The sequence below is a fragment of the Coturnix japonica genome, chromosome 2 (genome assembly GCF_054131305.1).
Source record: "Coturnix japonica strain WE chromosome 2, WE-NBRP24, whole genome shotgun sequence".
Lineage (NCBI taxonomy): Eukaryota > Metazoa > Chordata > Aves > Galliformes > Phasianidae > Coturnix > Coturnix japonica.
The window spans coordinates 101,644,605-101,671,867 of NC_140664.1; the positions used below are offsets into that span (position 1 = coordinate 101,644,605).

At 44.7% G+C, this 27,263-nt stretch overlaps 1 protein-coding gene across 8 annotated transcripts; it reads right to left on the reverse strand.

The window, feature by feature from the left end:
* Positions 1 to 257: 257 nt before the first annotated feature.
* POMGNT2 (protein O-linked mannose N-acetylglucosaminyltransferase 2 (beta 1,4-)) lies at positions 258 to 27,263 on the reverse strand. Of its 8 annotated transcripts, none has more exons than XM_085538297.1 (3): positions 27,188 to 27,263; positions 21,013 to 21,090; positions 258 to 2,562 (listed from the first exon to the last, which is right to left on the reverse strand). In XM_085538297.1, the coding sequence occupies exon 3, from the start codon at positions 2,468 to 2,470 to the stop codon at positions 737 to 739; it is 1,734 nt and encodes a 577-aa protein (XP_085394423.1). In that variant the 5' UTR covers positions 2,471 to 2,562; positions 21,013 to 21,090; positions 27,188 to 27,263; the 3' UTR covers positions 258 to 736. The 8 variants fall into 8 exon arrangements, with proteins under 8 accessions (XP_085394423.1, XP_015709486.1, XP_015709484.1 ...); XM_015854000.3 differs by having other exon boundaries at positions 20,968 to 21,090; XM_015853998.3 differs by lacking the exon at positions 21,013 to 21,090.

Below are 27,263 nucleotides of genomic sequence, written 5' to 3' on the forward strand. Positions count from 1 at the left end.
AGTTCTTTTACCCATTCCAACCTCCCACCTGCTGCTCTGGCCTTTGGCGTTGGAAGCAAAGTGCTGCTCTGACAGGACAGTGTATAAGGCACGTGCAGTGATTTTAAACACAGCACTGACGTTGTTGTCTCCTTCAGTCAAAACAACAACAACAAAGAAAAGAAAAAGCTCCCCTACACACACTTCATCACAGCAGCAGATAGACAGATCTATCACAACATGCATTTCCACAGGCGATAAAAAGCAAAAACGCCACGGAGGTTTACAGCAGTTTAATGAAAGCTCCCGTACCAAATCCTTAACTCAAACTTACAAGTACTGAAAAAAAATAACATACAGTTGACAAAGCTGATGAGAACTGCCCACCTACCCACGGCATTAGCTGCGGATTAACGCTGTGCTTAGATACCACACAATAGAAACAAATTTAAATCACGACTAAGGTACACACAATGCAATTCCATTCTGTTTTCAATTACATGTATTCATGTAACGTAACCTCTGCAAGTTCCCCGAAGAACAGAGAGTTGTTTTCTTTATGATTTTTTTTTTTTTCCTAACACTCACTGGAAATAAATACCATTTAAAGAACACACACACATACACACAGAGTGCAGTCAAATGGACACTGAGGCACTGGTACAGTCTAGTCCTCTTCAGCCCTCTACAACTACAAGACCATCAGTTTTAAACCAAAGATGGCGTGGAGGGCAGAGCTGTACTGGTAGTGCACAGGTTATGTACTACACAAGAGCACATCTGCAAAAGGTCCCAAGAGATTTTTGTTGAAGATGCAGCGTATCCACACCAGGTATATTGTGAAGGGCTTAATGTTTTCTGAGAAGGTGTGATTCTGATGGGACAATATGTAAGGCATGTAAGTGTTTTCTCCTTGCTCTTGTATCCACACTTCATATTTCACTTCTCTGACCTTCAGGTACTTCAGGTTCCAGGGGACCTGCCAGGACACAGAAAGCTTCGCTTCACTTGTGCCCTGGACAGAAGCCTGACACCTGGCATCCCTCACTTTGCCAGGGTAGAGGCTACCAGACCACTTCTTCTTTGTCCCGGGCTTTGACTTCACAGTCTGCCTGATGACATGGATGAGGGAAGGGATGTCCACCTTTGTGTCCTGGTAGGCACGGAACAGCCACTCAGGGTTGCGGCAGCACAAGTGCCGTGGCACCTCTGTGCTCTTAATGATGCGTTCTTGCTCAGCTTTGTCGAGATGTGCAATCCCACCCTGATCCCAAGGTCTATCCGGGTAGGTAATGGTGTTTTCCCTGGCGGTGTTCTGCCAGGCAATGTACTGCAGGTCCATGCCAGGAAGTGTTGCCAGGGTTTTGTAAGGGGTATAGTGTTCAGGGTTGATGGCATAAGGAAAGAGCTCCACCACTGTGGCACCTCTTGGCAGGAAGAGAGACATCACTAATTGGGCCCCATGCATGCTGACCAGCATGGACGCGTTGCTGATCAGCCGGACGATGTCAGAAAACGAATGCTCCTCCAGAGAGACCGTAATGGTTTTCATCTGAAACTCCTGGGCGAGGGCCAGGATTAGTTCTGCCTCATTTAGGATAAGTCTGTTGATTGTCCGACTGAACACCACGATGTACTCCTCACTGGAGCTTTCTTCCAAGCTGACATTCAGCTTCTGCATCATGAATTTGGTGAACTGCCTGATCTCGTTACCAGAAACCAGGATATTGGCCTTCGGCCCTTGCGGCTGGACAAACCCATACTGGTACCAGGTGGTGATTTTGGACAGTCCCACGTAAGATTTGGTAAAGCAGAGGAGCCTGCCCAGGGTTTTAAGCTGCTCCCTGAGGAGCGGCTGCTTGTTACTCAGTAACTTGTAGAGGTCAAAATGAACACCTTCACTCCACCCTTCCATGAAGAAGAGACGCGTCTCCGGATCTAAATCAGTGAACTGCTGCATGGTGTAATAGATGGGGAGGAGGTCATCGTGAAAGACGTGCATCAAGTTGTCTGGGTTGAACCTGTTAGCAATCAGCGCCACGTCAGGCACGAAGACCGGCTTTGGCATGAACTTCAGCGCGGCAGCGGGCAGCTCCACAAAGTTAAAGTACTGGGTGTTGTGATCTTCCACGGAGGAGAGGTCGAGCAGAGCTGGCTGGAACCTGCGGGAGCCCAGGTTGGGCAGCATGACTGAGGAGTTGCTGTGGAAATAGATAAACTCCTCAGCCTCGGTTGAGTAGCAGAGGGATTCAAAGCGGCAGATGCGGTCGGTGTGCATCCTGCCGGTGCACACCATCCTGGTACCGTCCTCCAGCAGGGTCTGGAGAGCTGCATGGTAGTCAATCTGAGCCTGAGAGAGCTCCTGGGACTGGCGCATGAGGAGCAGCTCCTCTTCAACCATGAAGGCATGCTCTCGCAGCTTGATGTATTTCCACAGCACGGTAGCAAGGACAGACACGAGCAGGGCATTAAACACAGCTGCTATGTTCATTCTGTAGTTAGATCCTAGCAAGATGACAGGTGGGGAACGCAGCAGAGGGGGAGCACATCATTAACACTCCTTGACATGGTGAAGGCAGAGACCTGTGGAAAATAAAATAAGAAAGGAACCATTTAAACATCAAGTTTACAGACTTACCGTAACTCATATTTCATGGACTATTCAGAAGAGGATCAGGGTTTTTCAGCATTTTTCCTTCTTGAAGAGGAAAGGGAGAAAGTCTGCCAAAGCAGCACTTGAAAATGGAAAAAAGGGAACACAAGAGGAAACAAAAGAAGCTTTCCTCTCTCATTTCCATTTCTACCCTTGTAGAGATGACAAAAAAAGAGAAAAAGGTTGAGGATGAGCTCCATGAATTTTTGTCAGAGGAAAAGGGACACGGTTCAGTAGACAGTACTGGTGGTAGGTGGGCGGTTGGAATAGGTGATGTTAAGAGAACTTTTCCAGTCTTAATGATTCTATGATCCCTTGACATGCTGCTGTACCAGCTGTCCCATGGGAGACTGCCAGGTCACTGCCATTTCTTTGGCTTCAATCAAGGACCAAAGGCTGGGAGCTGCCACCATTTTCCAGAAGAAATAATGGCATAGGAGAGAAGAGGGCTGCACTCTTTAAACAAGGAACTGATGTTTTATTGATGTAATCAAGCCTTCACTGACTGAGAGTGTCTGACTTGCACCCTCACAGCTGATCCTTACACAAAGGTGGGTAATACATTACAATTGTTTCCAGCACTTTCTGGTGCCTTCCCATTCCAGCCCAAGAGTCTCCTATGTGCTGCTACATGGCCTCCCTGTTTCTTTTCCTGTTACAGGAAGCCGCTGTTTTCTTCCTAAGCAGAAATGCTACTGGCTTATATCAGAGCATTGATTATATTTTCAACTGTGAATTTCAATTGAGATATTGATTCACCTACAGTATTTATGGGCTCCGATCTTCATTATGCATCAAGGTTCACTGCTAGTCAGCCTGTAGATAATAGTGGTCATGACTCATGAGGAACTATAGAAAGATAAATTTCTCATTGGTATATACCTGATTAGTCTGTTTCTAATTGCAGTTTTTAAAGAGTGCAATTTAAACTCCCTTTGATGCAAGTTTGTAGAGAGGGGAAAAGAAGCAATAGCTCAAGCACGTGTTCCAACATCCCAAGCAATGATCTCTTAGCATTTTAACCCAGAGACACTTTTCTTACATGCCAGAGTGGAGGAAGACAGCAAGGCACATTTAGGACATATGCGAACATTTCTCTACTGCCAAGGGAGTTCTTTTGAAAAGAGATATTGCAGCTTAAATGTTTGATCTTACAGTCTGATTCATGCAGCTTGGAAATGAATGGAGATCCATTCATGGAATTCAATAAGGTTAAAAAGAATCCCCACAGCCTGTGGGATCCCTACAGCTTGCAGGATCCCCATCCTAAGAACTGAAAATACCTGAGAGACTGAATAATGCCATAGAATTGAGTGCTAGCTGTAAGCCATGCAGATCCTAGAGGTAGTCTCTGGGGACCTTAGCAACAAATTCATTTTGGAGCAGCTTTAATGACTCAAAGGAGATAGAAATGAAGCCCACCTCCTTTGGCAAGTAGTCTGAAATACTGGCTCATTTAGCAACTCCCTAAAAGCAAACAGCAAATTTAAAAGGTGCTATTTTTGACTTCAGCCATGATAAAGGAAGGGAGAAAGGACACAGAATGGTCATCTAATTACCGAGGCATGATCATCTCCCGACACCACTCCCAAAAGATGCTCTTCTTAACACTCATCCAGCTTTTCAGCCAGCCTGTAGCACTAATGGCATAAAGGATTCGCATAAACTGTCCTAACTCTCAACCTTAATTTCCCTGGCAGCAGTTTAAATGTGGTCTCGTCCCATGTGCCACAGATATCCAGCACAGACGAACAATGGCTGCCACATCATCTCTCAGTCTTTTCTCCAGAACAGGGGATGATCGATGCTCCTGCAGCCATCAGATGTGGCTGTCCCGTGGCAAGCCTTGAATGGAAACCTACTGAGGACAGCAGTGCATCACTTGGTGAGCTTTCAGGCCCAACTAATGCCTTCAGATCAGTTCTCAGGAAAAGAACCACCCTACCCTACTTGGGTGTTTGATGGGGACTGTTCTTAAATTATTTTAGTGGTACGAGATTTGAAAGCTTTGTTTTTCTTCTTCGCTGTAACTGAAAGACATTCTGATATCACCCAGCTCTCCACATGACATCTTCACTACCCATCACAGCTATTGAGAATTTGCTGCTATCAATGGCTTCAGCAGCATTAGTAAAGAAAGGACCAGGTCCAGACAACGAGAGTTGCAAGAACTTGGCAGAGGAGAACAACACGTGGCCCTTTTATTATTCTAGTCTGGCAGGGAGTGTGTGTTGGAGGGTGTTTCAGAGGCATTAGAAACCAACAGTCATAACACATCACTGACAGCACCTGCATTTCATGGGCATCTCAGGGGTGGGGAGCTCCAGCAAGCATTACAAATCCATTGAGCCATACAGCCTTTTCTGATGTTTCACCCCGACTGATTTGTTCTCTCCCTTCCAGCCCCAAGGGAAGGACATAAGAGGCACTTCAGAGATGCAGCCCGATGGATGCAGCTGATGTTCATAGGTTAGCAATTTTCACTGCAGACTGTGCTATGGCAAAACCTGCTAAATGGCTACAAATGAACAGCTCAGCTTTTTAATAAAAATCACCTGTTAGCCCTCCTCCGTCTTTCCCCTGGCTGCAGCTCTTTCACTCCCTTGCATCTTAGCTAAAACAAGTGCGTGTGCTTTATCTGACCGAGTGTCAGGAAGGAATGTTACAAGCTAGCAGTGCTGAAGGAATTCATCTTTATTCTTGCTTCTAGCTGCTTATTTGTAAATCCTGGTTCACGCTGCTTAGCTGAGAGCTGCTTTTGATGGAAGTGAACAAGGGAAAATGGACAGCAATGGGCTGTCATAGGCAGAACTGAAAAGAATTTCACAGGTACTCAGGGAACAGTCTTGAATCTTTGCCTGTTTTCTCACATTTTTATCATCCGCTACTTTTTATTTGATGCTTGCAGTGAACAACATGGAGAATAAAACCCCTGGTCCCTCCGGGAGCAATGGAACATGAGCAGCACACCGTGCCACCTGTTTGCTCCTGCACACCTAGGAGGGGCTGCATCAGGGAGACAAAGGCAAGTAATCACTCTCCACATCCCCCGAGGCTGAAATTCATCAGTTAAGTGCTACCAACAGCAGTAGTTCGGCATGGGGAACCTACCCAGAAGGCAGCAAACAACTCTGAAACGGGAAAACATTTAGTCTTCCACCTAAATGAAGCTACAAAAGCTGCTTTTGTTACTAAACCTCCCTCAAAAAATGGGTCTAGGGCTGTCACTCCCCCCCATAGTGTCACTGGAGAACATTCTGAGATCTGAAAAGCAAGCGGTCGGCCAGATGTGCTGCTGCTTTCCCTAAACTCAAAGCCCTCAGTGCTCTGTTTCATTCTGCATGTGTCAGCATTTGGATTGGTCACACCTCCAGCTGCTCACATAGTACCCCTGTGTTGGAAGAGCTCACCCCATTCTCCATCTCTCAGCATCATTCTCTTTGCCAAGCTACTGCTCCCCTTGGCACAGAGCACTGATGAGCAGGTAAAGATTCTGGGGCAGCGTGCGTCTGGGGGGTTCAGTGAGAACCCTGTGACACTTGCAGGTCTGTGGTGTTATGGGCAGGTTGGATTGATGTGCTAACTATCCCCAGGAGGTGGGAAAGCAACAGGAAGTGTGGATGGAGAAGCTGTTCCTCTGTTATTAACACGTAGAGGAGAGCAGAGTGGGTGGAATTGGAGAGAGGAGTTTCTACTAATATGCAGTTGGCATAAAGGACTGTTTGGATTCATTTAAGAGATGAGTTCTGCTGTTATTTTTTAATTATGAAGATAGGGCAGGATGAATCACTACTTTAAAGATATTAAAATGATGGACAATGTTTTGAACGTCTCGCTATTTCTGTAATTACTGTTTAGGTGAACAATTGGGAGAAACGCTACAAAATCCAATGCAACAAAAACCCCAAATGCCACAAATATTCACCACTAAGGCCCCGAAGCAACAAACAACAGCTTGATTAGAGAGGACGGGGGTCAACAGCAGGTCTATGGACAGACCTCCAAGTCCTGCAGGACATGACCAAACAACAGGTTGTGCCTGTGTCTTACAACGGCCTTACGAAGCTTTTCTTACTAACTACCCAAGCCCTTGCTAAGACATTTCTCCATTTTCCAGAGCTACAGGTGTCCAAGATAAAAAGCTGGGAGCAGATTTAGGTGCTCCTGCCGTGGTTTAGGGAAGGAGTCCAGGCAGAGACGTGTGGGCAGTGAATGGGCAGGGGAACATGGCCCCTGTGGCACCCCAGTGTATGCAATGAGGGCAGATATCCCCTCACTGAGGGTAGTTTTTCCATTCCTGCTCCCTTCCCTCAGATCTGCCTTTTGCTAAGCTGGCTTTCCAAGACCAGCAGAGGAAAAGTAAGGAGTGCCAACACGACATTTCACACTCCCCCTGCAAAATGTCTTCCGCTCTTTCTCTCATCTGTGATGCAAGAGGCTTAGCAAAGGATGTGGTACATGTAATACATGCAGTTTTAAATACCTACTTCATTCATACTGAAAGCAGAAGTTGCTAGAAGGCAACTCTCCCGATTGGAAGGAGGGGGAGTTGGGATTCGACAGCCAAGAACAAACTGGCTTTTATCCTCAGCTCTGTCACAGATTTCCTGCAGAACCACCAGCAAGTCAATCCCCACAGCCCAAAAGGCTGTTATCATCTTATTCACTGTATTTGTTTAATGAGATACATATATCTTTCACAGTACATATCACATTAAAGAAAGGATGGTACACTGAATGATTGATATCCTGGAACATTTTCTTTGTAAAAAGCAGCCAAGTGTAGAAAGGCTGACTTTTTAAACAGGAAAAGAGCAGATTCTTGAAGGGAACAAATGTGGTAGTTAAAGCTACAAATAGCATTAATGAAGCCGGATACAAAAAGGGAATATGAAAAATAAGAATAATTTAACTCAGTGCACTCAAATTAAATTTATAAAACAGGACTGTATCTGGAAACAAAAAATAAAACCTAATCTAAATCAAACACAACCGTTTTAGAAAAAAACTTTAGCTGTCTACAGACAGTAGTAGCCAAAATTAGGTTTAACTTCACCTTTTATGGTTTAGTAATTCAAGTCGGGAAGATAAAGTAGAACTGTAAGGCTTCCTATGACAAGCCCACAACCAAGGAGGCTCTGCACCATGGTCCCAAATGCACACATACGTTCAGCATGAACAGGAGAATACTGGTGGCTAATGCACACCTACCAGTTGTGCTTAAGGATGGAAAAGAGTTTTCTTTAGTTTAATTTCAAGTCAAGGGTGGCTGGAATAGGAAGAGATTCAACCTGACTTTCAGGCTAACTAGAAGCCATCAATGCAATATTTGTTGAAACCGCTGTCTCGATCTAGAAAAGAGCATGTAAAAATAATAATTCCAATAGTAAGCAGTCAATACATCTAAGTAAACCACAGAACTGGGCTTGAAGTGTGTAATGATAAAGAATATCTCTCGGGCTTTTAAGAGCTGCTTCTCCCAGATCTCCATTCCAGACAGAAAGACACGACTGGTAAATCCCGTCCCCAAATTAAAACTCTGACCTCCAGAAACTTCCCCTACGTAAGATGTATTTATAATGAAGATAAAAAAGGCTTACTAGGAGATATAGGAAAAATCAGCAAAACAAAACCAAAAACCCACCCAAAAAGCAGAAAAAGGAAGTATTTCTCTCAGCCCCTAAGCCTTTAGGTTTGTCCAACAGTCCCACAGCTGAAGACGAAAACTGAAGGTTCTCAAAATAGCCATGGTTAGACTGAGGGGGAAGCTTAACAATTGATCTTGGCACACTCGAGTATCCTATCAAAACCTATCAGCTTCTGTTGGTAATAAAAGCACTGGCGTAGGAGTTAAAAATAATAATAAGAAAATCCTTTTGCCTGGTCCCTTGCTTTCAGTCTGTAAGCAATATACCTTTGTGGAAAGCAAAAATGTGTCAGAGACCAACAGTTTTATCTTAATCCAGTGGGTCTTTAGGTCTTATCTAAAACAAATACTGAGCGGGGGTGGCTGAGGGTAAAATTTCCCAATGCTACAGAAGTGAATTTAAAAGAATACGATGTGAAATCCTGGAAGTAGCAAACAAGATGAGCTTTAGTCACTCCAACTATGCCTTTGGGCTTTAGATGCGACTTGCTATTTCTCTGCATGTTACCTGCCTTTTCTTTCCACCCTCTCTGACGGGAAAAGTAGCTGTGCTATTTGGGGACTGGCACTGGTACTTAGCAGCATTTACAGCCTGAGCTCTCCCTGCTTCCCCTTCAGTGTGGTTCTGAGAGCACTCCTGTGTGCTACAAATTCTAAGCAGGGGATGAAGATGCTGGAGCACAGCATGGCCAATAAGAGCAGTGAAAATTCCTCCTGGGTTTCCACAAGCCCTACAGTACCATGTCTTTAGGGGAGGGTAAAAATATATACGTATACCAACCCAGTAACCGTCCAGTAGGAAATGAATTTACGAAAGCCCACAGAATTCTGTCCTGATCAGAGATGTTTTCCCCATGAGACTTTCTGTTTAAAAACAATAAAGCAAACCTCCAGCCAGACAAAGACTGACTACAAAGACATGGGATTATAAAGAAACTGCTGACCTCCTTCCCCCTCCCTCCCAAGCATGCATAGCCACAAAAGAAAGGTTTGGTGTGTGTGAAGGGACAGGGAGAGTCAGAAACACACACTGAAGCCCCTTAGAAGTACCCTGCAGCCAGGAGAGCCCGCACAAGTGAATTCAGAGCTGTATGTGATCAGCACAGCAAACAGAGCACAGTTACAACAGCACCCAGCAAAGAGACACATTCATTCAGAGCATCTGCAGCCTTTTTCATCCTGGAAGTACTATCACTAGTAGATCAGCGTTTCAGCACATGCACGCATACCTGGTGTTGCTAAATAAATGAAATGCTATCCAGTGCCTCTCTTTTCACGGGAGGAAGGAAAAACAAAAAGAAGACACCTTAAAGCTATGTTTTGCAGGGGAACGAACACTCTCCAGTCCTCTTCTTTCCCCACCACCAGAAAGAAAGAAGGAAAAAAAATTGCATCTCCCAGCTCTCGGCACAGTAACTGTGCACCATCTGCAGACCGAGCTACCTTTCTCCCCCAGGTCTGAGCATGCTCTGTCTGCCGGCAGTGTCCTATCGCTCCAGCTGGCTCACCTCAATTTGTTAGCCTCCCAGAGGTCAGCCTTGCATGCAGGATGATTTGCTGCAGTATTCCTGCAAATGCCCAAAGGGCGGCCACGCTGAAACAAACCGCCCTGCTGCTTCGCAAAGCTGAGTGTGGCACGGGAGACAGACGGCAAAGCGGTCCGGGGACGCTAATTTTAGACATCCTGGTGTTGGGTGCTATTAATGCCACTGCTGCTCCAAACACTTTGCAACAAAGAACGTAACAATAGCAGAGAAAGGGAAAAAAGCTGCCCCTCGCTGGAGGATGTCAAAGCCATTCTGCATGCTTTCTAGCAATTCCCTTGGCACTAAGGAAGCGATTTCCTAGCCGTGATGGTCAGCAAATGGCTTAGTATTGAACAACACTGTGAGTGCCCTCCTTCCGACATCCAGGGAACCCTGTTTTTGAAATGAAGTTATCTTTTACAGGGGAAACTGTGATTCCTGAGCACAAAGGCACAAAAGGAGCCAGGGCTTTTTAGACAGCATCTTGCTGCATCCAAGCTGAAGGTCACGAAGACAAAAGTGTCGTACACCAACCTCATCAGCAGAGCTGGAACCTGTGGGCGCCGAGCAGGTTCTGGGAGGTGGCAAAGCAGGCAGTACTGATTTGGAACATTTCAATTCCTAATCCTGCAAATGGATCCCCATGCCAGGACCACAGAAGCATCCCAGTTCTGCCTACCAAAAGGCTCACAGTAGGAAATCATATCCCCGAACACAAGTATAGCTGTTATCAGGAGCAACATCCTAGCCCCGCAGGGACATATTTGCAGACACGTCACAGTGGAACATATGAGGCTTGCTGCATGATACCCCTTGCTGATTATATGGAAGGCTCTTTTCCCTTAAGTGAGACTTAAGAGGCAAAGTAAGAATGACAGAAAGAGAAGATCTTTAGCACCCACCTGCATGCACATGTCTATACAGACACCCTCAGATGAAGAGCAACCCTTTTACTTAAGGCAAAACAGAAGAGCATTCCTGGGTTTTTGTTTGCGGCAGAAATTATCCTTGCTACCAAAACAAAGTTTAAATGGCTCTGCATTAAAAATAAAATAAAATAAAAATATAAAAGCCATTAGATAGGGAGGATTCCAAACTCAACCTGGAGAGCTTAGCAGCTAGAAGGGTTAGCATGCCACCTAAACTCTCACGTTAAATTCCCACCATGGATAATGTGCATCTCCAGCTTCTTATCCTCCCCAAAGCATGTTGGAAGCCATCTGAGAGAGGGGATAAATGGATTTACAGCACCTGTTGACACTGCACTATGAAGTCACACAGCATCATCTGGTTGCTGTTGACCAAGTCTCCGATCTCTCTGTCCATGAACAACCCCCTACTTAGTGTGGGAACCCAACCCTGAAGAACCTTCTGTTTTCATGCAACAACACAAGAAGGCCCTGCCATATTTGTCTGCAGCGAGAGATGGAAGCATTTACAGGGTGGTGAGGAGCAATACCTTTTGAATCATGTTCACAATAAAGCACAATACAGAATCACAGAATCAATAAGGTAGGAAAAAATAATTAAGATCACCTAGTTCAGCCATCAACCCATCACCACCATGCCCACTGACCACGTCCCTCAGTGCCACATCCATACAGTTCTTTGGTACCTCCAGGGACAGTGACTGCACCACCCCCCTGGGCAGCCTGTGCCACTGCCTCATCTCTCTATCAGAGAACGCTTTCTAATTTCCAATCTGAACATCCCCTGGTGCAATTTGAGGCCATTCTCTCTCATCCTATGAAGTACTGCAGTACCTAAAGCCTTGGGGGCAAGGATCCATCAGCATCTTGGGTTATTACACATTAGGCCTCAAACCCAAACAGCCCCAGCACCATCACTGCTGAGGAAGGTGGGTGTCATCCAGCATCACAAATGCTTAGAAATACTGTAATACCTCAGTATTTTTAACCTCGGGTTTCTGAGTGCCATTTAAAAGCCAAATGCGCAAGAAAAAATAAGCTGAAAGAAACAAAGGATAAGCCCAAATAATATTCTGCAAAATGGACAAAAGATTCTTCACAAAGCTAGACCTCCAAAGCTAAGCCTGCCAACGTGATGAATAAACAGGACTGTGCTATCTACTAAACTAGGGCATCACAGAAATAAAACAGACATTTTCTCATCTGCTCTGGTGTGCCACTTTTAAATCTCTACATTTTTTTTGTACAGAGTAAGTAAAACAGTTCTGCTCAACTTGGAAACATTAACAGCTGCTCGGATTAAGAGGACAAGGTGTCATCTACTTCAGTACCCCATTTTTCCAGCCTGTGCCACCTCAAAGAGGGCTTGGAGGGACAGCACGAGCCTATCACAGAAGCACAGAATGACACGGGTTGGAAGGGACCTCAAGGATCATGAAGCTCCAACCCCCCTGCCTGGCAGGGCCACCAAACATACACATTTACTAGATCAGGTTGCCCAGGGCCCCATCCAACCTGGCCTTGAACACCTCCAGGGATGCCCACCCTCTACCTGAAAGGACCCGAGAGGGACAAAGCTTGCTTGGGGGAAATATATAAAACAAGAGCAAACAGAAGAGATCCCCAGTACTGTCAGCCAGTCCTCTGAGAACTAAGAATATCCAGGGCTACCTTTCTCTTTTTAACCCATCTTATTGCCCTCTGGCCTCAGTGAGCTCAAAGCTTCAGTCTGCTGTGGAACAAGAGAAGCATTTTTTCCTCTGAGCTTTCAAAAACGAGGAATTCAGTGAGATCTGTAGTCAATTTCACCTAAGAAACACCTTGATTTTGTGTCCTCTAAACTCCAGAAAGCCCCAGTGCATAACCTAGCTTCACTGATGCTACCGGGAGCCTTTTCACTAAGTCCACCTCTGGTCAGAGACTTTACTGGAGGGAATCCTGACAACTCAGAGATACCATAACGGGCTCTTCTTTTGAGTTAAGCTTTGATTTTATTGGAGAAGGAAACACAATGCTTACAGACTGGTCTTTCATTTATGAATAAGCTCCTCCTCTACTCCCTCAATGACATACTTGCATAGATTTCACAAGTACAATTTCTTGCATCACACTTAGTCAGACAGTTAAATCCCAGCCCTGGCAAGGGCTCCATAGTCAATCTGTCACACCACTGGGTAAGTGAACTGAACATTATTTCATTAGAGGGGGAAAAAAAAGCAAATAAATCTAACAACTCCGAAATTACAACTAATTGTCATTTACAGCTGCACTATAACATACTGAGCGTGGCAGCCCCAAGTTCTTCCCAAATAATCAGCACCATCAGCCTACTGCAAGTCAGTTCTGAACCAACACTGCCTATTCAAACCCCATTAAGAGTCTGATAAATATTTAATGCGCCTCATAAAGTTGCAACCTCCAAAAACAGCATCACAAAAGAAAAGCAGTTAACATTTCTGGACTCCTACAAAGCTATACAGCACAACCCAAACTTATCGAGCTAGCAAAGAAGTCTGAATAGACCCCTCTTGGTTTAGGACTGACAAACAGCGGGCAAGTTGTTATTTACTGAATCTCTGCCTTGCACGTATATGTTGCAGGGGTGCCTGCGTCACTCCAAGTTACGACATATATTATTTATAAGCCTAGAAGTACACTCTACAAGAAATTGTTCTTCCTGCAGTGCTTTTCAGCCAAAAGTACATCTCAGTTTGAGAGCACAAAAAAAATTCATGCCTGAAAAGAACTGACAAAAAAAAAACGTCCTTGTGTTAATTAAATATGCAAGGAGATAAAGGCAGAGCTGGGTTTCTGGACACCAAGAAAAATCAGGGCTCCACACACAGAGGATCTGACATTTCGCTTCTTCACAGGGTAGCATTAAAGCTGATGTCAAAAGGCCCAGGACTTCAGCCAATGACTGAAAATTCCCCAACAATGATACATTTCAACAGCAAGAGAGGTATTTTCTGAAAGGGAACTCAATGGCCAAACCCTACTTTGCTCAACTGCTTCAAACAAGATATACTCCCATCCTTATAAAAGAGGCTGAGATAATGATAATTCATTCTTGTAAGAGTAGCTTGGCAAGTAAACAACATTCACTTAGATAGACATGGGTCAAACACTGTTTGTGAGACTTGCCTTTTAGGTTAAAAAACAGAATTCTCATGCACTTTGAAGGATGTATATGGGAGAAGAGCTAACAAATGAGGAAGTATGTGACGAACAGTGGGTGAGATCTTCAAGCACTACACTGCATTTTCTAGATTATGCACTCATATGTGAATGGGCCACAGTCGCTCCAGCACCGATGAGAACACCTCTGCTCACAAGCAGGATTAAAGCAGCACTGTCCCCTGCAGCTGCCTGTGCCCTGAGCTTCCACTTTCTGCTCTGTTAGAGACCTTGTCCACTCCTAACAACTATGGAGAACCAAAAGCCACAAGACAAAGTTATCGTACTTCACATAGAGAACTCCATGGGGAGGCTGTAACAGCGCCTACAAACCTGATCAAAATAGCAGTTTCGATCCAAGCTGGGGAGTGTGCTTCAATTAGGCTGACTCTGACAAATGCCTGGAGGTGCATAGCACAGCAGCATGACAGGAAGGTAGTTCAGAGCCAAGGCAAAGGAGAAGCTAAATCAAATCAGGGGAAATAAAAAGATTTACTGCCATTTTGAGTCTCCAGATTGCAAACAGATTCTTTTACCTCCAATGCCCCCTTGCACACCGGTACAGCACAGTCCCCCATGTTAAAGGGATGCAGCCATCATGTACCCCAACTCCATTCATATTATTGCAGTGTAAAATTAACAGCTATCAGGAGCACAGTATTGCTGAATATCGTAGCACCACAGGACCATGTGAATTGGAAGGGACCCTTGGATGTTGTCTAGTCCAACTTCCCTGCAATGAACAGGGACACCTACAGTTACATCAGGTGCTCAGAACCCTGTCCAGCCTGACCTTGAGTGTCACCAGGGATGGGGCACCCATCACCTCCCTGGACAACCTGTGCCAGTGCATCAGCACCCTTACTGTGAAAACCTCCCTTACGTCCAATCTAAATCTCCTCTCTTTCAGTTTGAAACTATTTCCCCTTGTCCTGTCACAACAGACTGTATTAAAGAGTCTGTCTCCTTCCTTACAGCCCCATTCTAGATACTGAAAGACCGCTCTCAGGTCTTCCTGCAGCTTTCTCTTCTCCAGGCTGCACAGCCTCAACTCTCCCAGCCTGCCCTTGTAGGAGATATGCTCCATCCCAGAGGCAACCCCCCCTAGCATAACCATTTGGGTTGATGCTAAGGGAGTGCAAAACATGCATGTTTTGGGTAGGCAGCTCATCCCAGAGCAGCTAATACTCAAAGATTCAGTACAGAGCCTAAGATCTCATGAATCATCTGAAACAACTCAGAGCAGAAAGAGTGCGTTACCTGACAGCAGAGGCCACAGGACTGAAAAATATCTTCTGACCAGTTTAAACACTCCCCTAAAATTCTGTTTTTATTGGTACTTAAATATCCCGGACTGTTTTTCCCTGTGGAAAAGAACAATTCTTATCTCGTCTCTCATCTGATTACAGTACCATCAGAGGGCTCGGCAGGGCAGTAGCAGCTCGTGGCTGTGGGCCAAGCATTTACTGATTCAAATGCTGCTCTGAGGGCTACTGCCGCTCCTGACAAGGGGGAGAGAAGAAAGCAGCATGAATCATCTTTCTCAGCTTCAATATGAACCGCTGCACGCAATAGGGGAAGTGTGATGAATACACAGAGTTACTTGTACAAAACCACACCAAGTCCTCCAGGTGTCATATGCAACAATTTACAGTTCAGTAGCTATGAAGAACTTCTTCGTGCCCTTGGCAGACAGAAAATTCACGGAAGGACAATTGAATCTAGGCTTATTTATCAAGGGCACAGTAGCAAGAGGACAAAATTCAAGGCTGATTTGAGAGGTTTTTGTTTAAGACTTACCTTTCCATTTATTTCAACAATAACAAAAATAAGGGGTTAATTTTTGCCCTGTAAATCCTGTGGCTGCCGTTCACTGGTGGCCCCGCAGTGATGGGAGATCCCTTCCCCAGCCTTGCCGCAGCAGCTCATTTCTCTTCCCTTCTTTCCCACCAGCAAGATCTGCTGTGTCTGTTGAGTCAAACGCTGAGTCAAGCATTTGGGAAGGAGAATCTCTTATAATAATAATTGAAAGGTAACCTGACTGTCACTCAGAGAAGAGCAACATAAGCTTATTAAATCAACTACTGTTTAAAACAGCTGCATTTGAAGACACCTGACCCCACTGCTTATGTGCAGCTCTGGATCCACATGAAAACATTCATGAAGTCAAGGAGAGCAGCTACATTACACACTATTTCAGCTACTTCACACACTATTTCAAGACATCAAAGGCACTGCCAGCAGCATCCCTCATCAAGATGTGCTTCTCCACCTCTAGACTTTTGCTAGCATTGCTGCTGACACAGCCATTCCTTGCAAAAGCTGTCAGACCAATTCCAATAGCCCTGCAGTGTTACCCAAGCATGGGAAGGGAAGGAGCAGGTCAAACCCCTCTTTTGATTGCCAAGAATCGCCAAGATGAGTCATAGTGAGAACACACATACTGTCAGAGCCATTCTCATATGGGATGGTTCTTGTGACCTTGGACAAAAGACTCAAATATACATAGATATCAGCCATGGGCAGGCAGATGCATCTTCAGTCCAGAGTGGTCAGAGATGGGGGATATACAGGCACTCTCTCCAGCTTTGACTCACCCAGCTCCAGCATCTCCATGGCAGACTGAACTACTTATAAGCTGTCCTGGAATTTGCTGGGAAAAGCTTGCTGAGATAGCCAACCCTTCTTCTCAGGCAAAGGGATCAGAGCTACAGCCACAAAAAGCTCCTCTTGCAACTACAAAGACTCCATCTGCACCTGTATTAATGCAGCAAGTATGTGCAAGGAGAAAACACCCAAGTCAGAGGCTGGCTAGGAAACTGCCATTTTGGTAACTGACTTAATGTTCTTAACATAACACAAAATGACCACTGTTTCTTTACCATCCAGGGGACAAAATATACTAAAATAAACCCCTTCCTCTCCAATTTACTTGAATACATTCAATGATTAAAAACAAGCATGTACTGAAGAGCCCTGTGTTCCAACGGGACAAAGATATGCACATAAATTAAGCAAGGACTAAGAGTGCTTCTTGGAGACTTGTCTTTGTGACCTCTATGCTAAATATATATGTGTAAATATATGTGCATGTATGACTAGTACACAATTCATAATAAAATATTACAATTAATATATACTCTGCATATTGCTCTTGATACTTGCATTAACAGATGATGAACTATTAATTTAAAAGACTTATTCCAATAATCTGCTAGCTTCCTGGATTAAGTTTTATACACAATGGTAACACAGTCAGAAGCCAAGAAGCCGTGAAGCCATATATAAATGTGTGTGAAACTGTCCCAGATAACCTTACAGGAAAAGGCAAGGGGAAGGCAACTCCAGTCACCATTTTCTATTAATTCTCAGGTCTCTGTGTGAACATGGGTAATAACCTACGTAGTAAAGAACAAACAGCCAGAAGCAAGGAACAGGGGTAAGAACAGATCATTAAAAAGTGATAAGCACCAAGGGTCCTAACTTAGCTGTAGGCAGTAAAAATACACACACACACAAGAAACCACCTCATGTCTCCTCAAAATGAATTTGGTCATATACTTTTAGTGCCGAATAAGTGACTGCCTCAGCATGATTCCAGCGTGTCTGTTAGACAGGGTAGTATTTCATCTGTGTGTGGAGGTCTGCTAACCTACTTACCCAGGTGTTTCTCTCCATCTTTCTAAAAGAGGAAATTACGCAGCACATTAATTTCTGTACACCTTTATATTTTACATTCCTCCCCCTGTCCCCTCCCTCCGCTCCTCCCATCCACTGCAATTTATGAAGAAGAATGAGTAGTTCACAACAAAATTGAAATACATCCACAATGCAATTAATACTGCCTCAGTCTGGTTTGGCTCACACAAGGGAACTTATGATCACAGAATCACAGAATGGCTTGGGTTGGAAGGGACCTCAAGGATCATCAGGTTCCAAGCCTCAGTGATATGGCAAGTCAATACAAAGTAAAGAAGAGGTCACAAATCTAGTGTCGCATGCTCTTCTGGAAGCCCTTTTTGGGTGAAAGGCTCATTTAGCCAGAGAGATAGCACTGAAAATTATTCTTGCCAGTACAGAGGGATTTCAATTCACAAACCTTTGTTCTACAATCTATTTACTTTACAGGGGGTCAACTGGGAGAGGGGAAAGAAAGCAACAGCAAACTAAGACATGAAGCAATTCACAGCTAGCCCATTTCCAGTCCATCAAAGGCTCATCAAGTGACTGTCCAATGCAATGGACAGCTGTCATCCTGTACCTAAATTCCATTATCTGCTTGCCAGAAGCAAACATAAGACCCACCACATTCAAGTCATAGACAATGGAAAGCATTCCTCTTCAGAAGAGCCCAAAATAAGGAGAGTCTTTCCTGCGCCAAAAGGACAGAGCAAGGAGGCTTCAAATTTCTTTAGGGTATTTTTGCAGTCACTAAAGTACAACCAGGACGCTGGTTGGAAGACAAGAAGCACTAGAAGGGGAAGAGCAAAGCTTCAGAATCTGCTTATTTTTCACTGGTAGCCATGAGGGTCCATACAAGGATCTTTAGGAAAAACATCATCTCCTGATGACTGTGTCATCCAAAATCCAGGAAGGAAACCCCCTATCTCCAACATGGTGTTTGAAAGCAGCATTCCTTTATTCCTTACAATATGTATCAGAAGACATGACAAACAAACGCGGGCTCACAGAATTCAGGTTCTACATTTAAACAGTTAATCCACACATGCAGTACGTTGGCACACATATTCATTCTTTTCCAAGAACTTATTAATATATGCTGATGTCCCTCTGGGCGTGTGTGGTTGCATTTAGGATGGTCGTACACCCATTTACTTTATCCTCACTTCTCCATCATCACCATTATCACTGAGACTTTTGGCTGCCCCTTCCCTGTTTTTTCCCAGCTTGGCAAATCTCCATTACTTGTTAGGCCATAGTGAACAACTTCCAAAACAATATACATGAAAATCTGAGGAAAATGTTCTTGCCCCTGGTGAAATGCAAAGGTCAGTAGTCTATTATGACTCCAGTGCTTCTTGTGAAGCAGAATTAAAAGAAAACAAGGCTGTTCACACACAAAGCAAAGTTGAAATGGAAGGTTTTAGAATTAGCGCTCACTGATTCCTTTTGCTATTGGACCTTAAACTTATCTGCTGATCCCTATCGCTAAACAAACCAGTCAATTGGCAATGAAGGCTGCAGGCTGGATGGCGAAATGCTTCCGCTGCTGAGGGAGAAAGCTTGAAGAACTAAAGGGTCAAACAACCGAGCTCTTACTAGACATGGCATTTCTAAGAAAACTCCTAAGTTAAGCCCAAATAGAGTATCAAACTCAGGTGTGTTCCTCTCACCTTCTGCGTGTTTCCTTCACAGAAAGAAACAAAACTAAACAAACAATATAGAAAACACAAGATTGAAACAAAGGCGAGGAAGAAAGGAAATTGACAAGAAGAGAGAGCAAAAAGAAGTCACTTTCACAAAGGAAGTACAGCAGAAGAATGTGCAACCTTCAAAGACAGCTCCAAAGATAAAAAAACACCAGAGTGGGAGATTATCTTTTTGATCTACATCAATCAGTAAAGCACTAAGGAATTTCCAGTGATGACCCCTAAGACCCCATTGTACCGCACAAAGTAAAGAATATCACTTATAACACAGGTGATGGATATGAGAACTGCAGTGCCAGCTGCAGTGTTACAGGACCAGGCAGAGGTAATTCAGGGAAAATAAATGATGCTATAAAATCAGTGCATCAGAAGCAGTCAGTCCCCATATCTCTTCTGAAGGCTCAAGGACACGTGAGGGATGATATCTAATTCAGCACTAAAAAAAGAAATCAGCAATAAAAATATTTCCATCTGCACACACAAATGATGTGCCCCTCCCCACCAGAAGCTCAAGGGGACAGGAGGCTTCACACCAACAGGAGCATGCAGACAGCATCCGAGGCACAGAATACATTGCTTCCTCAGGAAGAAAATACGCCACAGAAAAGAGCAAGAAACGTGTTATGGAAGAGAACTAAAAATGGGGAAGATAAAACAAAGCAGCCAAAGGACAACCAGAGTAAGGGCCAGATGAAGAAAAGATTGAGACTCTCTGGGGTCATTGCACAGCCAGCAGGAGCCAGGAAAAAAGGAATTCCTTCTCTGGAAACCTTTTGGAGAACTGGATTTCTCAAGCCTGTAGAAAACAAGCCAATATATGAATATACAGAGCTTCTGCCCAGAGTTCTTCTTTACACTGGGCAAGAGGGGAAGGGGCTTGACTGTAAATCATGGAGACCCTCTACATATGCTACGCACTGTCTCGTAACATCCTCACTTGCTCCTTCAGGAGATGGACTCAGTGATCATTATGGACTCCTTCCAACTTGGGACAGTCTATGGTATGATTCTATGATAATATTTCCAGCCCCTCATGCCAAACCACACCATGCCAGCCTACCCCAAGTATGGTGTTATGATGATCTTTAGCAGGCATGGGCAGAGCATCAAGGCAAGAAAAGGAAGTGCATAGACATAGGATTGAAAACACCAAACCATTAGGGTCTCATCTACACCAGTTCACACACAGAAAATCATTTCCTCACAGCAAGGCAGAAGACAGAGGCATCCCTTTCTGCCCTCTCAATTTAGCTGTAGAGCATCAGCAGCACGCTTGAATCAGAAAAAGTCCATTTGCGGACGACGTGACAAGAGCATTCATGTTAAATATGTTCTCAGGATAACTGACAAGGCTAAATCCAGGTGCAGTTCCATTTCACCCTAAATATGGAAAATTCACACTACTCTGAGATTGCGAAGGGCTTGGTTTTATCAGTACTACTTATACGCGCTTTCTTGTTTCCTTTTAAGCATATTGTTTATACTGTACACTCAGAATAAAAATGAAATGCACAGCAGTGCATTTATGTATCACAGAGATTAGATTAAGCTAACAGACTTGAGTGCCAAGTGATTTTAAAGACAACAGATCCTTATTTTTTAAACATTTTTCTAAATTATATATGGGCCGTGTAACCCCCCAGACAAATGAACAGTGATAAATTACGTTCTGTCTCTAGCCAGGCACTTCAAGCAATCTCCACCCTCCCACCTCCTCGTCGCATGAAATAAAGATGAAGCACCGCGCAACGTCAATCACACTGCAGCTCCATTTGGCACCTGCCTGCACCTGAAACGACAGAATAAACGTGTCAAGATTTCCATCAGTCTCCGCCATCAGCTGCTGAAGTTTTGGCTGCAATGAGCTCAGGCACCCCCTGAGAGGGTGCTGGCTACTACACGCGTGACACAGTGAGCATTACCGCAGATCGCAGCCTGTTCCTCTCACAAGTTTCTCCCGATGGGATTGCTCTCCTAGCAGCTGACTTTATCTTTTGTAGCTGGACAAGTGATTTCGGCTGTATCTGAGGACTGCACTGCATTTAATGAGCAGCACAGCGCGCTCCATGACCCGGCTGCTCCCCAGCCACATGCCTGCGGGAATGCCGCCTGCAGCACTAAGCCTGCTGCATGTGCTTGAGCACACACATCCCATTTCTGACCTGCTTCATTACCCTTTTCCCAGCAAGTTCACTCAGAGTTAATTTAATGTATTTAAGGACTGAAGACCAGCCTCAGCTCCCTGCAGTGCTATCAAACATGTTACAAGCAGAGAACTTGGCCATATTCCATCTAGGGGGTTTCCTCCGAAGTCCACTTCTGCGTGTAGTTGAGCTGATGTTTAATAACTATGAGAAAAAGGCTCTGTGCTACACAACCCACCACCACTGTGGAGAACTGCTGTACCCTTACACTGACCCTTGCACTCCCCAGTCCCTCATGTACAAGAGCTGGATCACTTCCAGTTGGCCTCATCCAATACTCACAGCTGCAGAAGATCACAGCAAGAAGCAGTGATTGTTCTTCCTCATACTCACTACCTCATAACTTTAAGACGTCTCCGTACTGCTACAGAAAGGCATCAATCTTCAAGCCGGGAAGAAACACCAGAGAAAAACTATTCATGCCCCAGCACTGCCAGAAGGAACGAGGAGAGGCAAGTTAATGCTTTCCAGCTTCTTCCTTGGCAAACTTGCTCAGCTTAGGGGTCTGATGTCTTTACCTTCAAACCTCCATAGAATTAAGATTTTCTCCTCCAAGGGCAAATTCCAACTTTGTCAATGCCTGTGCTACCAGGAGGCCTCATACAACCACCTGGGCTTTGGGAGGGAGAGGGAACGTCTTTGTTCATAACTCGCATGTGCAATCTCACAAACTGCCCATTCATAAACACCTATATTAAGCTTTCTACCAGTACAATACAAGCTAAGATTTGTGTTTAAACACAAATCATTTCTCTATTGATCTAGCCAATCTAAACATGAAGAATGATAACAAGCTGGAAAACTTATCTCAGCCCTGCTCTAATTGCTACTCAGAGCAATCAAAGCAGGAAAGAAGTGCAGAACAGAAAATGAACTGTCTGTATTACGTTTGGATTCTGGTTTATATAGTACAGCATCATCTTTGTCAGTGCCTAAGGAAATACAAATACACTATATACCTCTGCATAAAAACAAAACATTTTTTTGCTTTCATTATTTGAGTAGTAAGCCATCAAGAGAAACATCACTGTAGTCATTTCAGAGATGCTTTTACTTTAGCACATGTGATCTGTCTGCAAAGGTCTGCGAAAAATCTTACTGATTTTCATCCAGGATGGTTAAGATTTAGAATCATAGAATACCCTGAGCTGGAAGGAACCCACAAAGATCATGGAGTGTGGCACCTGGCTCCACACAGGATCATCCAAAAATCAAACCATGCCTGAGACCATCGTCCAAATGCTTCTTCAACTCCAAAGTAGGACAATAGGGTTTTGGATATTGAGGTTCTATTAAGATATGAAGCATTTGGAGATCTACTTTCTAAAGGAGGAGGGGGGAATAACTGGGAAATAAAGGAAGTTAGGAAAGGCCGCAATTCAAGTAAGTGTGAGAGCATCTACACAGACTGAAGGAGACTGAGGAACCCAGTATCAAAGACAAAAAGAGATGGCAAAGGTAGGAGTGGACTAGAAATCTCTTTAGTACCTTAGGTCCACTTAATCACACTTGGTTTTAAATTCGTTCATTCCCCTTTCTTTATTTCAAAAATTAGTCAACCATCGGTACCACAAATGAAAACCCACCCATCAAAAGCAATCAAGGCTACGTTTTAAAGGCTAACTCTGCCCCTCCCTTTTCATCTCCCAGGCTTCCAGCTTCTCATCTCAGGACTGTCAGCAGCTGTCAACACATCATACGAGAAACTCATCTGAACACACAATATAACTTGATAGGCAATACATCAGAATACCCAGATGTGACATCGGCAAATTCCAACAGATGGTTCTGGATCATATCCAACGATTAGCAGAAAATGAGACCAAAAGAAAAAGAAAGAAATGAAAAAAAAAAATAGAGAAAAAAACACCTATGAAGGAAAAAAGCAGACGCACACAAACAACTCCAGCAAGAAGAAGAAACAGATTTGGTATATGCACTGTTTCCCCTTTTATCCTATCTGTTCCAGGCAATGAGACAAGCAACAGCTCCACCTTTTGTCCTCAGCAGCTTGTCCCGTCATTAATAGCAATACGCATAATTCCTACCCTAAGAGGAGACATCTAAATAAATATGTCACTGTTAAAAGCAGTGCATAGTAGTAATGAAGGCGATTTCCAACTGAGAAAGCTCTTAATGTTTTGGGAGCCAGGCCCTGCTCCAGCATCTGCGTGGCCTCTAGTAACACCAAACCCAAGCTGTTCAGCCCATAAGTAGCTGCAGACTTCTAACCTGCTCCCATTCCCCACCCTACCCAACTCCTCGTTGCTCTCATACAAGGGATGCTCCAAAAGTAATGCCTCCTACTTTACTATATCACTGCCTGTTACTGCCCAGGTCTTGCCTTGCCTTGCCTTGCTCCAGTTCTTCCCCTGCCTTTATGACACACTACAAGTGTTCGCTTTGCTCTTTGAAAAGCAACTCTGTTTAACTTAATATATAAGCTCTGATGTAAAAGGCATTTAATTGAATACCTATTTCTGCGTATTTGAAACAACCATTTTCTTTCCCCTAAAGAACTGATTTCCATTACACACGTTGTAAGTTTTGCTGCTGTATATTGGTGGGGTTTCAAATACTGCAGAGGAACATAATCACATTTTCTGACATTCCAGAATGGAACGTAAGTGTTGCGACAACATATACTAGTTTCTTAGAGATATGAACGGGCATTTAGCCCAAAGTATATGCTCTGATTAAACGTCAAATGGATACCACCTCTTTAATGCTTGGAAGTTTTTCCATAAATACTAGACTAAGATGTTCCAAACCATTACATTTCTAGAGGCAGAACCAAATAACACGCCATTTAAATGTTTTCAGCGGGAGCCCTGTAAAGGTGAAGGCATAAAAACAGTATCTATGGAATGAAACTGGTGAAATATCACCTCCTTCTATTTTGATATTTAATTATCTGGTTAGCAAAGCGAAAATACCGCAAACCAAAGTCCAACAATCAGCTGTTTACGTTATTTATTTATAGGCACTTCTATAGCCCATCGCCATAGAAACCAGGAACCTTTTTTCCTCCTTGTTCAAAGGAAAAGTTGTAATTTTGAAACGCGATCCTTTGATGTCAGAGCACTCGTGACCCCTGCTACAAACACGCAGGCAGGAGCTCAAAGAACACGAACAGACCTAAGTGAAAGGCAAGGTGACAGGGAGAGAAACAGAAAGGAAACGGAATAAAAGGAATGAGAAACAAGCGATAAAGAGGCAAAGGGGCTCTCTGATTCCCAGCGTACTTGGTCCTACAAGATGTGACCTTCCCCACACTCTTCCCTGTGACAGCGTGTGGCTTGTTCATGGAGCACAGTTCAATTAATCAAGAGCTATCAACAAGTCCCCAATTTACGCTGAGGACACTGGTGAATACTCTTAAGCAAGGACTGCCACGAGGAGAGCAGCTTACAAATGAGGCTGTGGAGCACGGAGTAGTTCAGGAGCTCGCTTTGACTGCTGCTCACTTCTGATCCCCCAGCAATTAGCCATTAGCAAATTCTCACAGAATTAATAGACCTTTTCAAAAATACCATCTGCTCAGAAAGTAGCAAAGAAATGAGTAAATTAGAATATTGCTGTTGCATATACCAATAGATGGAGTTACTAGGTATGCCATGCAACTGCAATTCCCTCCTGATACTACTGGTATGCAGTAACACACACCTACTTTCCAGATCCTCAGAAAGACTGGAACTGTTTAGTATTATTTGTCTGGTTGCTTCCCAGCATGCAATGAAATAAGTATAGGTTACATGCACAGACACAAAGTAAATCTTTACGTTATGCTGGTGGTCATTCTGCAGTCTTTTTTAAGCTGTTCCTTATATAGGACAGAAGTTGCATGTGTGATGGGAGGAAAAGTGACAAGCCCTTATCTGGCGAAGTACCAGCAGGCATTGTTATCAGAGCAGACCAGTTCTTTTAAAACAGATTGATGAAGCTATTTTTGAAAGCACCTAATAACATCACAGACGAGAATCTGATCTCCGCAAAGGTGAGCTGTGCAGCTCGGCACTCCCAGGAGACAGCTAATGAAACCCAAGCTCATCAGACCCAGCCTGTGTCCAGTAATTGGCTTTGAAAACTCACAGCTTCAATTCCACCATGCTGAGTTCAATGCCTTACTTGCAGCTCTGAGCATGGGCAGAGCTGAGGGCTGACTAGTGTGACTAAATGCGAGCGGCCACCTTTCCGCTACCTGCACAGCCAGGCCAGCCTGCATGCTTAGTGTGTAAGGAAAGAAACCTGCTTTCCCTCACACCTCACACCCACTAGCTCACACCAGTGTGGGGAGAGGCAGCTTCAGGTGATGGGGTCCAGCTCTGTGCCTTACAGCTCTCCTTTGCACAATTATTCCTGCCTTTCTCTACTACCTCCTAGAAAAATCTGCTCTTCCACAGCCTGGAGAGGCTCTGGATGCAAAAGCCATGCTGAACAGAGAGCAGGTCTTCACAAACGCTGGATGCTGAACACCAGCTTTTATGACAGCTAATTAAACAATAAGGGTAGACTGAGTCAAACCACCGCCTTGGAATCACAAACCATTCACAACATGCTCCTGCAAAGCAGCAGACTGCAAAGCAGGAGTCCTATACTGAGCTCCCGCATTTGGTATCCACCACACTTGGGAAAGTGACACTGCAAAATGAACACCCTGTCTTTCAGCCGACGTGTCAGCATACATCCCATGTGCTTGGGAGAGAAGGTCATCCCAGAGGAGAGCTCTTCTGGTTCTCAACTCTGGAAGGCTCACACAAGCCAATCCTTCAGCTCAACCATTTTAAGGGTTGGAGACTGCTATTAAAAGGCACCGTTAGTGCTGTATTACCAAACTCAACAGATCCTCCTGAATCAGAAACCACCATGATAAAGTCAGCATTTGTCAATAGTTATCCAACTATGGCGCTGGTGTGAAAACACCAATATGTTCCCTCGCGTTCACCAGTTGTTCAGATACAGTCATTATGATCAGCACCAGAGCAGAGCTCGTCTCCACAGCCATTATCCTCACAGCACATTTAGGCACTGGGTTAACCCAGAGGGGACAGAAGAAAGACAGGGGATGCAGCGACCATAAGTAGAGCGCTGAACCAGAGCTCAGAGCTTGCAGGTGTTAATACATTTCACATCGACACACGACCTAAAAACTTTCCCACCATGCTTAGTCAGCACACGGTAATTAAAAGGGGCAGGAAGCAATTAATTCAGCACCCACGTTAACTGGGGCCAAACCTAGAAGGGCTGGTGAGCTTACAAAGCTACAGGCAGGTATGCAGAGGACTCCCGAGGCGCTCAGGCACGAGTGAACATTGTGAAGGGAACATAATTACACGCTTGGTGAACCCGGCATGCCTAACCCAGCTGCACCTGACCTCTAAGGAAGTTATTAGCGCTGTAATCGCACTGCTCCCACGGAAGCCCGTCCCGAGCACCGCGCTCCCTCCATAAACACTCATCAACCTCTCCCTGTCAACCCTTCGGGCTACTTTCACTCCCGGCTCGGAAGAAGTCTCCACGATCCGAGTTCGCCCTATACAACCCCACTGCCGCCCCTTCCCACCGCTCGGATACACGGCAGGAGCGGCACCCAGCACCCCCCGCCCCGTTCTCCTCCCTTCCCCCCGTCAGCCGCCCGCACCATGCCGCCCCCCTGCGGCCGGGCCCCGCCGCTCCTCTCACCTGCTCCGGGCACCGACGGCTGCACCCGGCCGGCCCTACCGCCCATACCGCCCCTACCGCCTCCTCCGGCGGCCGC

Coding starts and splice junctions, on each gene's coding strand:
- POMGNT2 (XM_015853998.3), bottom strand. CDS start 2,470: ATGAACATAGCAGCTGTGTTTAATGCCCTGCTCGTGTCTGTCCTTGCT.